The following is a 13,262-nucleotide window of genomic DNA, read 5'->3' on the forward strand; positions in this document are numbered from 1 at the left end:
GGCTCCAGGGCTCGCCATGAAGAAGCACTCGGCCAGGGTGGCCCCGCTCAGCGCCTGCAACAGCCCCGTGCTCACCCTCACCAAGGTGGAAGGTCAGTGTCTCCCCCGCGCGCTGGCGCAGCGCCCCGGGCAGCCCGGCCGCGCCTCAAAGTGACCTTCCCGCCCCCCAACTTGCGCGAGAAGTTTCGGGAGGGGGCGAGGGCTGCGCGGAGGGGCACGGCGGGGGGGGGCTTGCGGGGAGGAGGGCACTGGCTGGGTTTCCTCCCGCAGTCCCAAGTCTCTGATTCAGGGGGGGTTGCAGCACCCTGGGGTGCCTCGAGAGCCCCTCGAGGGTGCTGGTATAGCGACCCTAGGAGTGCAAATAGGATTCACGGGGAAACCCCCAAGGTTTCAAGCAGGAATCCGCAGTGTTAAAGGCGCTCTGCCGGGCTGTGGGCTTGCTTTCTGCGGGCTTCAATACCACAGACCTGCTCTGCTGTTTTTCTGTAGTCCGACAGAAGTGAAAAGGAAGAGCTGGAGATTTCCAAGGGTCCCTCAAGTCTTCCCAGGGGTCCCTCAGGTATATCTAGGAGTTCCTCGAGGCTGCCCAAGGGTTCCTCAAGTGTATCCAGGGGTCCCTCGAGTCTAAAAAGATCAAGAACGACCATCCTAGGTCACTAACGCTGCCCTGTAGCCTTCCATCACTCTGCCCTGCCTTGGAGACCACCTAGCAGATTCTGCCTTCAGCCCCTTGTCTGTGGCTCCCTGAAGGCAACAGGGATATGCTGCACTTCATGCCAGCACCTCTGCCACAGAAACAGATAAACCCAGAGATTTTGAATAGGAATCCCCAGTGTTAAAACCAATCTGACCTGTTGTGGTCTTTGATCTTTCTGCATTCTTTGAAACAGAAGAATTACTGTAGTGTTTTTCTGTAGTCAAAAATAAGTGACTACAGAGGGCTCAGACTCCAAAATGCCCTTACCTGGTAGGGAACTATTACTGCCTCCATTTCCTGACTAGGAAACAAGTGCAACAGTCCAGATCCTTAAAGGTAACTCCCTTTAAGCATGAAGCACCTCAGTAGTGCTGAGAATCAGGGCAGAGAGACAAGGTAACTTGCCTAAGGCTATGCAGGAAGTCAGTGGCAGAATCAGGATTAGCACAAAGGTCTTTCAAGTCCCAGGCTTACATCATAACCACTGCTTAGTGGATGGTTGATTGGCCTCTGTCAGTGTTGGCAAGTCGATGAGACAGCAGCACTAGATGTGGATCAAGTTGTGGTTTAACAGTAATAATAACAGCAATAATAGCTGAGAAAGAGGCATCAGCATTTGCAGAGAGAGGCAGCCAGGAACCCCTGAAGAGGTTGCACTCTTGGTGACTTGGTCCTGGAGCATGCCATGGCAGGGGATCTTGGAGCACAGCATAGGGAAGGCTGGGATGAGGGGCATTTCTAAGGAGTGTAGCAGGCATCAGAGGAAGGGGGAGACCCGGACTGAATCCTGGAACACAGGAAGAAAGAAAGCAGAGTGATGGTAGCCTGCCAGGAAGTCTGGCAGGAAGAGTGAGAGAGATATGGGGAAAAGATAGGAAAAGAAGGAGCCAGTCAATCTGTGGGTGGGGGGAAGAAGTAAATCAATTGCTGAAGGGAAGGGAGAAGGAAGAGGAGCCAGAGGGGACTGGAATTGGAAGAACTGGGAAGGGAAAAAGATCTTGAAGACAAACAGTGACGGTGCATCTACATGTGTAATTAATTTGAAGCAATAAACTCTGAAGCAGTTTGAGATGGAATAAACTATTCCTGGGCACAGCATCTATGTGTGCTCCTGGGATAGCAGCAATTTGAATTGGGGCGCAGCAGTTTACCCCAGGGCCACTCCTGCCCTGCTCCGCCACAGGCTCCTGGTGGAGGAAATGGGTGACAGAGGAGCTGGCTGGCTCACAAGGGTGCTGAAAGTGGAGAGCCAGGTGCTAGGAAGGAGTCTGGCCTCCTGCTGTCTGGGCTGACTGGGTGCAGTTTACACCCATGGTCAACGTCTACACATTCGTTTAATCTCAGTTAATTACTCCTCCATAAGATAGTACTGTCCCCAACTCAATCCCTTTCACTCTTCCCGCCATAGTACTAATTTACAGCAGTGTTAATTAGTTTACTGCAGCCTAATAGCATCACATGTGTAGATGTGTCGCTTTACTCTGCAGCTAATTAGTCTACTCTGCAGCAAAGTGCACATGCAGATGCGGCCACCGTGTAACATTAGGAGAAAAGAGAAAAAGATAGAAACTGTGGGAGAAGAGTGATTAAAAAAAAAAAAGAAAGAGAGAAGGGTGGGGAGAGAGAGATTGTTCTCTAGGGGGACTCAAAGAATAGGTGGGAAAGGATGAGTGGGAGAAGAACTACAAATGTGGGACTGCAGGGAAGTAGGGAGGAAAGCCAAACAGGAAAAGAAACATTGGAAGACAAAGGAAAACAAATAGAAGAAATAGTGGAAATGGTAGAAACAGATGGACAGAAAGAGGAGAAAGGGAATAGGTTGTGGGGTAAAAAAGGAAGATAAAAAGGCTATTTGGGAACACAAGATTAGCAGTTCAGTTTATTTAGAATACAGCCCTATTTCCTAATCAAAACATTCTCCTGGTGATGGTGCATGAGGGGAATGCACAGGAATCTCCCAACTAGCTCTTGATGGAAGAGCTTTTTTTAACAGATCACCTTAATAAAAGCGATCCTTTTACTACTTCATCTATTAAAATACACAAATAAAAGTATGCTGAGTTATCCTATTCTCTTAGTCTCCCTATAGCTGTCCCTCTATTTGCACTGTAAGCTTCTCTGGTCAGGGGAGTGTGTACACTTCCCTTTTAGTCTTGCACTACAGTTGTGCTGTACAAATAATAATAATGCATAACAAACCTGACCTTATGGCCCTGAAATGGGGATATATCATCTGTTTTTCTCTTCAGCTCGAGTGCAGTTTTTTAAACCTGTTTAGAATGTGAAGTATTCCGATTGTCCCTGGGGCTATAAAATGAATCCCTTCAAGCCTTTTCATGCCAGCTCTGTGTATCAGCTTCCAGATTCTCTATCAGCAGGTACCAAGGTCTTTGTTGACTTAGTTGGGTTTTTTTCCATATTCAGTTCATCTGGGCTTGATTCGGTTTTCATTGTAATCAATGGCAACATTTATTTCATTAAGCAGGAAACATCTGAAAGGTTATATGGAAACAGCTACTTTTGCCATTTGTGCCTTTTTTAAAAATAAAGTCATGGACAAGTAGGGCTGGAAGGAACCTCCAAAGCCAGACCAACTCTATGGCTAAGTACAGACAGTCAAAAAGCCCAAAGCTAAATCATTTAAGTCTCTGCAGGTTAGTCTAAGCTGCAGAGATGAAACTGAGAAACAACTGGACAGACATTCACTTTTGATTCAGGAAATGCAGCCACATGCCTGCAGTGGCTCAGGCCAGAAGCTGAGGGGAGCTAGAGCACAAGTCTCTGGCACATAGCCAGCATGGGCTGTATGTTTGCTTCCTCTTCCTGCTGCCCCCAAGCTCTCTGGGATTTTCAGTCCAGAATTACGGCAATAGGACTCTGCAGGGTTGCTCATCACTTCCTCTTCATGCTTCCAGGCGCCTCTGGGATTTGTAGTCCACAGTCACAGCCAGCAGTAAATTCATCAGGTCAGGGCATCTCTGTACTCAGGGGAAGGGAATTTTAGCCACTTCTCCAACCCCAGACCCCAGTTAGGGTTTGCTGGGGAGGAATGGTGCCTGCCTCCACCCGCCCTCACCAACCCTTCTCTGCTGGAGCAGAGATAGAATAGCCCAGTCCTGGGCTGGAAAGCATGCTGGGATGCTGGAGAACTGTGATTGAACTTGAACCAGGAAGGGGTCTGGGACAGAAGTTTCATAATCCGGTTTGGTTTGACCCGAATCAGTTAAGTCTGATACTACATTCAACTAGGTTTATCTTAAACCAGTTTCAGCCATTTTGAAACTGGTTTATGTGCACTGAACTTCTATTCTGTTAGATGTTTAAACCAGTTTCTGATGACAAACCAGTTTATCTGTAATTTCTGTCCCTAGCCTATGTGAAAGCTTCTCTCTCCAGATTAATTAACGATTTATTTCCTTTAAGGTTGTTAATGGCCCCAAGCCTCTTTCCTTAAAAATTGGGGCCTTACATTTATTAAAAAGTCAGGAAGGACATAGCTCTGGAAATAAATAAACCCAAGCATATTGGGGGCAAGCTTCTTCACTCAGCCCTGAAGATGGACCATAGCAAAGGCGTGTCCCACCCTTGTTCTGTGTGCTGGCCTCCCCTTAGCACAGGTGGATAGCTGAGAATTTTGACAATTGTACGGCAGATTGATTGGGCAAGAGCAAGGCAGTGGCAAGTGTTTGTTCTTGCTTTTGCTACTGAGAATAAATACCCGTTCCCAGATCAACACCAAAGGTACTTGGAGGAACTGGTGAAGCCTGTGGGAAGGTGCCTCAGCCAAGAAGAGCTTTTCATTGATATGCATTACTGTAATGCTTTTCAGCCTTCCATCCTTCCCTCTCTCTTTCTGTACTGTAGCTATTTTGCTTTAAAAGGGAGATAAGGACTTTGTGCTCTTTCAGAAGCGTGACTGCCATTTCAAATTATTCCAGAGACTGAATCATCACCATGCACTGAGCCTGCTGTACCAGCATTTCAAAGACAACCATATCTTGTGCGTATCAGTTGGACAGGTAGTAACCGTATCCCTTTTTCTTGTGTCTGATATCACACCTATCACACTCTGTTCATTTTTTGTGCAGGTCCTGTGATGAGTAGGCTCACTATCCATTTTTTATGCTTGTTCATCTTTCTGCTGCTGTTTTTATGGGCAGTCTCTGTATTGTGGCCATCTTTAAAACTATGCACTGTCACCCATCCCAGCCAGAGGGCCAGCTTTACCCCATTGGTACAGCGTGGTCCTATTTACTTTGATGACTGTTCACTTCCAGGGAAGGGTAAATTATATTTCCAATCCTGTTCTCCATTTGAAGGTCTTCCAGAGAAGGGCTATGTTATTTGTCACCAGAAGCTCCAAAACATCCCCTAGACAGAGAGATGCACTGAGGACATTATCTAATTGACCCAACTGATCTCCCTTCCTAGTCAGCATCATCCAATTCCAGGGTCCCAGCAGCAGAGAAGCTGTCACTACTTCCTACTTGCTGCAGCCTCTCCTTCAAGAGGATTTTCTAGTTCTGGAGCTGTGCACTTGTAGATATATTTGCAAAAGTTAGCTTGCCTTCAGGAAGGTCTGTGGGCCTGTTGTCATCTTCATTTGTTTTGTCTCTGATAACCGTTAGGTTATATCAGAATCTGGGCATTGTATTGATCTTGGGACAATGAAAAATAGGATACCAGTAAAGTTAATGCAAAGGAGATAAAGAAACAGGATGTTTTTAGTAACTCTAACTTTTGTTTGGAAATATTTCAAGATCGTGATAAGAAAAGTTATAATTTGTTCTGCATATGAAAATCCAGAGCTGTTTATCACTACATCTGTGGTATGTAATATAATCTCGAACCATCCAGGACTTTGGGAGGTGTATGGGAACACAGAAAAAGGCAGAGGGAGAAGGGCTACCTGAAAAGCATTGTTCTGAAGAATCTAAATATACAGAGCTTCTCATATTCGCACCTTTACTTATCTCATTTTAAAGATAGCAGCATAATTCACAAATTGCAGGCTACAAAAGAGATGTTGCATTTATCTCAGAATAAACCATATTATCCAAGGATAAAGTGCAATTTTTTTTATCCTGGGACATTGCAAAGGACATCCTGGGACTGCATCACCGAATCAATGGCAAAAAGCAGCACTGCTTTCACCTTCTCACTAAACCCTGATTAGAAGGATGATGCGCGTATATGCCAATCCCAAGATACTGATATTTCTGTTCTGGGACGAACACCAGCACAACTTGTCCAAAGACAAATGCAACGTCTGTTCCTAGCCACAGAGCCAAAAAAGAATTCTGGCATCCTTGATGCGTGAAAATAAGCTCCTTTATAGACATACACGTGCGTGTGTGCATTTGCGCGCACACACACATACACACACACTTGTAATAATTGTACCACGTTTTCTCATTGCAGTTTCTTCTCATTACATTTATTACAACCACTTATGTTTTTACATTATTCAATTAATAATGAAACATTGTTTGTTTTTGCTGTGGTTTAGCAAAAGGAATGGAAACAAAACTGGTGATTTTCAGAAGCTGCTCATAATACAAGTTTTATCTCTCCTCCACAAGTTATTGTATATGCTTGTCTTTGCTTAGAGCCAGATTCTGCCATGTACTGATTTGGGGTAACTCCACTGGCACCAGTGGAGTTGCTAGGGATTTCTAAAATCATTAATGTATCAAATAATTTCAGGTTAATTTTTCACAGGCGCATTCCCGTGGTAATTGCTGCAACAATAATACTGTGTACTTCCCTAAAATCTGTTGTCAGAAAATCTCAAACAGTTTAAAATGACTCATTCCTCTCAACACTCCTTTGCAGTAGGCAACATAATATTATCCCCATTTTACAGATGGATCAACTGAAGCACTGTGTAGTGACACAGCTTGTGTACGATCACAACAGCACATTTGTCACATGGACAAGAATAGGACTTAAATCTCACAATTCCTAGTCCCGTGTCTTGACCATAATTGTGTATTTTATATCAGAAGGATGTTCTGAGGATTCAATAAGGCTATTTCCAGTGCTGTCAGTGGACTTTGAACAAAATTTAAGTTAGTGACTGTCTCCATTTTCATAGCAAACTTCCCTTTTCAGGGAACTTAACTGCTGCACAAATATTCCTGTAGACACATACTGTCTCCAGGCTTGGTCCAATGCTCATTGAAGTCATGGAGAATCTTTACACTAACTTCACTGAGCTTTGGACCAGGTTTCATGAGAACTCAACCAAGAAAATAATGTTTTTACAAACTTTCAAAGATTTCTGCATCTGCCTCTTTGTCACAGTTGTGAAAAAGTAGAATTGCATGGTGGTCAGTTTAAATGCTCTTGTTTTGCTTCTGTACTTAGAAAAAACATTAGCCAAACACCAGCTAGTGGGCAAAACCTCTCATTTTTGTATGTCTGTTAAGTATTGGTTAGTCAAATATTCGCCTTTAACGGTATAGATAAGGAAGATGCTGCCTTGAGTAGGCGGTAGGGAGTTTGAAACAAATGAAGTTTAAAGTTCCCTTTCTGCTCTATTTTTCTCTCATTTTATGACACAATTACACACATGCCACTGACAAGTGGTATGACTTTTTAGTCACTACGGACTGGGACTGAACTCAAATCCCTGATGCAGGGGCAAACTGAATGGGTGGAAAGCCTAAGCTTTCCAATTTCCCACAACAGTCCTAGTTAATACTGAAATGTATTTGAGCAGGTGTCTGAGAGTCTGCTGCAATGGAGTGAAGGATTTCTGTTCTACACAACACCTGCTGCCTTTTCCAAGCAACACAACATTTTCATGGTGCTTAAACAGGTTCACAGCAAACCTTTCTCAGTTGCTCTAGAATGATTCACTCATTTGGGATTCCAGTCATCTAGACTTAAATCATGTCTTTGATCATAGTTAATCTAACTGTATGCTACCTCACCTGTCGTTGATGTGGGCCTAGTAAAGATCGATTATTCGTGATACATCAGCCCCAAATGGACTGTAAATAGAATAAATAAATAAAACTACTATTATGCTGAGTTCATGCAGATACACACAAATACATTACTTTACTGCTGGGTAATACTAAAGTAGAAACTTTACGGCATTTGAAAACAAGAGGATAATCATTTTTTAAAATATATCCATAATTTGTTATTTTTCAAGGTAGTCCATGTGTGAATGCATATATACAGTACAAACACAAGACAAGTCTAATTTAGTCATACCATTTCAATCTTAAAAAGGACTATTAGATTATCTTCTCTAGCCTGTTTATATCATAGTCCATTGCATATCATCCAGTTACCTTTAGATTAATTAATTCAAGGCTGTCCAACTTCTAAGCCCCAGGGGCTTACATGCCCTGGGGGCTGCACACAGGCTGGACCACACCAGCTGAGCCACAGACCACTGCATCATGTGAATGCTCCCCTTTTGCACCCCCACCCCAACTGTCCCATGTGCCCATGTGGACATCCCCCTTCCACTGCTGCAGCAGGCACCACTCTCTCTCCCCCCCCACCCCATTGCACCACACAGGCTCATGAGCTCTAACCAGAGGAGAAGGGGAGCCCAGAGACTCCAGCTGCTTTGCAGCCAGAGTGATGTGGGGATTGGACAGGAGCCTGAAGTACAACAAAGACAAGTGCAGAATGCTGCACCTAGAGCGCAAAAATATCCAGCACACCTACTGGCTGGGAAGTGACCCTCTCAGACACACAGAAGCGGAAAGGGATTTCGGAGTCATAGTGGACTCCAAGATGAACATGCGTCGTCAGTGTGACAAAATCATCACCAAAGCTAACCACACTTTATTGTGCATCAGCAGATGAATGATGAATAGATCCAAGGAGGTGATACTTCCCCTCTATGCAGCATTGGTCAGACCACAGTTGGAGTACTGCATCCAGTTTTGGGCACCGTACTTCAAGAAGGATGTTGATAGACTCTAGAGGGTCCAGAGGAGGGCCACTTGTATAGTTAGGGGCTTAGAGGACAAGCCCTATGTAGAGAGATGGAGGGACCTGGACCTCTTCAGCCTCCGCAAGAGAAGGCTGAGAGGTGATCTTGTGGCCACCTACAAATTCATTAGGGGGACACAGCAAGGGATTGGAGATGCTCTATTCACCAGGGCACCTCTTGGGGTAACAAGGAACAATGGCCACAAACTGACAGAGAGCAGATTTAGGCTAGATATCAGGAAAAAACTTCTTCATGGTAAGGGTGGCCAAAATTTGGCATGGGCTTCCAAGGGAGGTGGTGCTCTCCCCTACCTTGGGGGTCTTTAGGAGAAGGCTGGATAGGCATCTGACCCCAGCACTCCTTTCTGCCTAGGCAGGGGGTCGGACTCGATGATCTGTTGAGGTCTCTTCTAACCCTAGCATCTACGACTCTATGAAGCTTAACCCCTTGTGGACCTCATGTGATTGTGGGCCCCCAGTTGGAGAGTATTTAATTAATTCAAGAATTCATCTAAAATATTAAACCAATTAGAAGGTAATTATGAGATCATGTATTTCACTCAAACATTTCTCCCACAAAAAGTGAGACCCAGATTTGTGAAAAGCAAAAATTCAGTCCAAAAAATATACCCTATATTAGTTTTGTATTGGCAAAAACTGCTGACTCCTCACCTTTAAGCTCAGGGAATCTCCAAAAATAATCATTTTTGGCAAGTATCTTTATAGACAATAAGAGTCTTCAAACTTTTCTACCAAGATGTCAGTCAGTGATAAAGGAAGGGTCATAAAACGCTGTAATGGCCCAACACAGGAGCAGTACAAAAAACTCTTCCATTTTCTACTGTTCAAGTATATAAACAATATTGCAGATATGTTTCTTTGTTGTGTGCTGGCACCAATGAAGTATAAATGGCAATATATCAAGCTGCTGCCTTAACTCAGCTGAAGTACTGAGAAAGGAACCACTCTGTGTCTCTCTCCTTAAACTCAGGCCTTGATCAATATTCCACAGGAAGCAGAAATCTAACAGATAATGGAGTAGGTTTGCTCCAGACTCCCCATTGGATACTGTTGGCATAGACACTGCCATTATGCAGTGGCAGGAAGGAAGTGGCATTTTAGTAATTCGGGATGCTCATAACCTTCTTCCTAATATTCAGGGCATGTGTTCAGTCAGTGCACTTTCTGTTACCAGGTTCCTATGAAAACCACAACAAAACTTAAACATACCAGGTACTGGCATAAATTCTAAGATGAGTGATGCTGAAAAACTTGAATTTTAGTACTGGAATCAACAGCATTATGTGTTCATATCACAAGATACACTTTGAACCTTCTTAGAGCAATAGGACTAAATCTGGACCAGATTCACTGTTTCTGGACTACTAATATTACATTAGCCAGATAATGTACTACGTGAATAATAGCCAGTGAGCTCTCACATATGAGATTGTAGTAAGAATATGCCAGAAAAGTTAATGCCAGAAAGCTATATAATTCAACATAAAAGTTAGGTAGCCCAACCCCAACATAATTTTAGAACCTCAGAATCTGTCATTTCTATGGTCACCTCAGTTTCCATGTTTCAGTTTTCAACAAAGAAGGAAACATGCTCTTCCTGAAAACTTATAAGAGTTTAATGTCCCTAACTGACTGAAACAAATGGGAAATTTTGGGCTACCAAAAGAGCTCTGAAAGGAGAGCAAGAGAGTAATTGTAGATAGAAACCAGAATCTTTGCAGATTAGTATCCATTTGCTCTATGTCACTAAGGGTGACTTCCTGCTAAGGCAAGTCTAAGTGAATCTAGCTTTTTCCTAATACATTTAAATCCTGATGAGTTTTCAGAGGATGATATTCTGGTGTGGCTGCAGCATACAGATCAGTGTGTAGGTGTGTCGCGCGAAATGCAGAAAATTTTGTGGAAGGGCACTGCGGAGCTCCCTTACTCGCGTCTGCTTCCCTTGGCCCCTCCCCCGGAACTGAATTACTGTGTCGCGAAATGATGCATGTCTAAAAAGCGTGTCACCAACATGAAAAGTTTGGAAAGCTCTGGCTCAGTGGATATAAGACATGTGGTACATGTGCACATGCAACCAATCTAGCCAAGATGAGCCCTGCCAATTTGTCAAGTCTACTTTAAATATCTAACAATTAGCTGTTTTAAGAATCTTGTCCTGAAATATAGAAGGTTAGCAAAGTGTTGTGGATTGTTTCATTGGCAGTTCAGCCATCTAGCTTCACTAATATGCATAGTGAAAAGGAGTCAAAAGTCAACATGTGAGAAACTAGTAGACTATAGAATTAAGAGCTGTTAGTCCTCAAAAAAAATCAGAAAATTATGTGAAGTTTAAAGTGGTTAGATACCAAACAAACAGCTGCTCTAGAAATGGGTAAGACACAGAAACAATGTAGCTACTGTTTGCTCTCTTTATTTTTTAAGATTGTTTTGCCCTTGATTAATTGTGCAATCAATAGATTCTCCTCTCCCATCATGAACTTGTATGCCTCTATAATGAGCACGATGTAAATGCCTGGGTGAATGGATAGCCTTCATCAAAGATGAAGCCATTTCTTGAGAGAGATGTTTTCTTGCTCATGCAGTGATCAGATTGTTGGCTAATCAATGTAACAGTTTCATGCAAGGAATCCAGTCATTTTTATACTGCCAGAAACAGTCATCTCTACTCTCTAGAACTTGCTGCCGCCTGAAATCCTGGCAGACTCAAGCAAGATGTTTGCACCAAAGTACAGCACTGAGAATGGAATTATGTCCTAATGAAAATTCTGCTTCTACATTTCAGGAAGAGTGAAATCTTAGCCCCTTTACATTGATAGCAAAGCTTACATTGACTTGATCAATGATTGCTTTCCAAGTTCCTTTTTAAATACACTAAAGAGTGCAAAGTTCTTTAGTTCAGTTACAATTTTAATCCAAGAATGGAAAAAAAATTAAAATTGAACTGTCAGGGCAAACGGTCTCAGATGTGTATCCTACCTGAGCTATAAGCTTCATAACTTCCATCTTAAAATTAGAGTTATTCCTCAAACCATTTATTCATAACTACATCACCTTTCAAAATAGAAATGATCATATTATGATGAGCAAGAAACCAATACCTTTTTATTAATTCAGGACTTTTATCTTACTTTATGATTAAAAGAAAAAAGGACAGTATCAGAAAAAAGAAGATCCCCAAATTTACAGCCAAAAGATAGTGCCTTTAATTATGCCTACTTCAGAGCAGTGGTTTTAAAATAATTTTAAAGCATGCGTCTCTGGGAATAAATTAAACAGTCCCTTTTTAACATGATTGCCCAAATGTTTTAGCTGGAATCTAGTAAGTTATCAACACTCCCCACTCTCACAAATGAGAATATGTATTTCCAGGATAAATGTCTTTCAATATGTGATAGATAAAGAAGGAATATATAAAGACAGAATGGGAAACAATGCAAATTTAGCAAGTTTTTCTCATTTAAATTTGTTTGCACCTTATATTTTCCCTTTAGAAATCAGTGTCAATAGTGAAATAGTAGACAATATTTTGCTATTTTTTCATTAGAATAGGTCAATCAGTATTTCCCTAATGAAATGTGTTATTTCTGTTACTTTTGTTATCTCTTCAGTGTTTTCTGTGAGACAGAAATATTGGTAAGAAACATTGGGCTACATTCACAAGACATTTAGGTGTTACACTGATGATCTTTGCAGCACCTATTAGGTGCCTAGCTGTCTGTCTACTAGAATTTACCATATCCAAGTTAAGTGTCTAGGCTCCCTTGATAGTGTGCAGGGAGAATTAGGCACTTCAGTATAGGATCTCCAAAAAGCCAGCAAGCAAATCTGCCTTAGGTACCCAATTCTGAGCACTGAGCAGACAGGTGTGTTTTAACCCCTCCTGAGATTGGAATGCCTTACTTTGGGCTGCAAGGATGTGCCTCCCTCCATTTCGGATTCACTGTCCAGAATCTTTACTTGGACATAGGTACCCAAGTCCCTGCTCTCAAAATCCAAGAAGTCAGTCCTCTCAAAATATGGGGATGGAGGTAGGGGGAGAGGGGGGCAGGCTGACACCAGAAACGTAGTGATTGGATCACTCTGCCAAGATATAGGGACATAGGGGACTCGCACGTCTTTGGCTTGAGGAAATCTGAACCTACATCTTCAACCTCCTAAAAGAGTGCCTTAACAACTGAGCATTTTGGTGTTAGGATCTTGGGAGGGGTGGAGCACTCTTCATCTCTCCTGTTGAAACGGGACGATTAAATATTCATTGTGCAAGAGAGGCTAACTCTATAGCCACTGACTAGGTCACTCACTTGAATGAAGGAAAGCTTTGGTCCTACTCCTTGTCCTAGTGAATACTTAATATAAATACAGGCATCCCGCATCTTACGCACATTTAACTTGCACGAATTCAACTACACGTGGGTGGGGAGGAGGGCAGGGCTTGAGTCTGCACGCAGCGCTGCCGCCTACCTGGAGGCCCAGCCACCATCACGCTGCCAGCGGTGACTGCCTCTGCCTCCAAAACCTCCCACCAAAGCCATGGAGCCGTGCCCGGAGCAGTGTGGCCGGCCGCCGGGCGCAGTGGGGGGCA

At 43.2% G+C, this 13,262-nt stretch overlaps 1 protein-coding gene across 1 annotated transcript in view; it reads left to right on the forward strand.

Moving 5' to 3' along the window:
- The first annotated feature begins 16 nt into the window (after positions 1–16).
- SLC35F3 (solute carrier family 35 member F3) overlaps positions 17–13,262 on the forward strand; it is a 119,203-nt gene continuing 105,957 nt past the window's right edge. The window contains exon 1 of the mRNA XM_025213783.1: positions 17–92. Coding sequence (XP_025069568.1) covers positions 17–92 — 76 coding nt within the window. The remainder of the gene's footprint in view (positions 93–13,262) is intronic.

Source organism: Alligator sinensis, unplaced genomic scaffold, assembly GCF_000455745.1.
Source record: "Alligator sinensis unplaced genomic scaffold, ASM45574v1 scaffold93_2, whole genome shotgun sequence".
In the NCBI taxonomy this organism is placed as follows: Eukaryota; Metazoa; Chordata; order Crocodylia; family Alligatoridae; genus Alligator; species Alligator sinensis.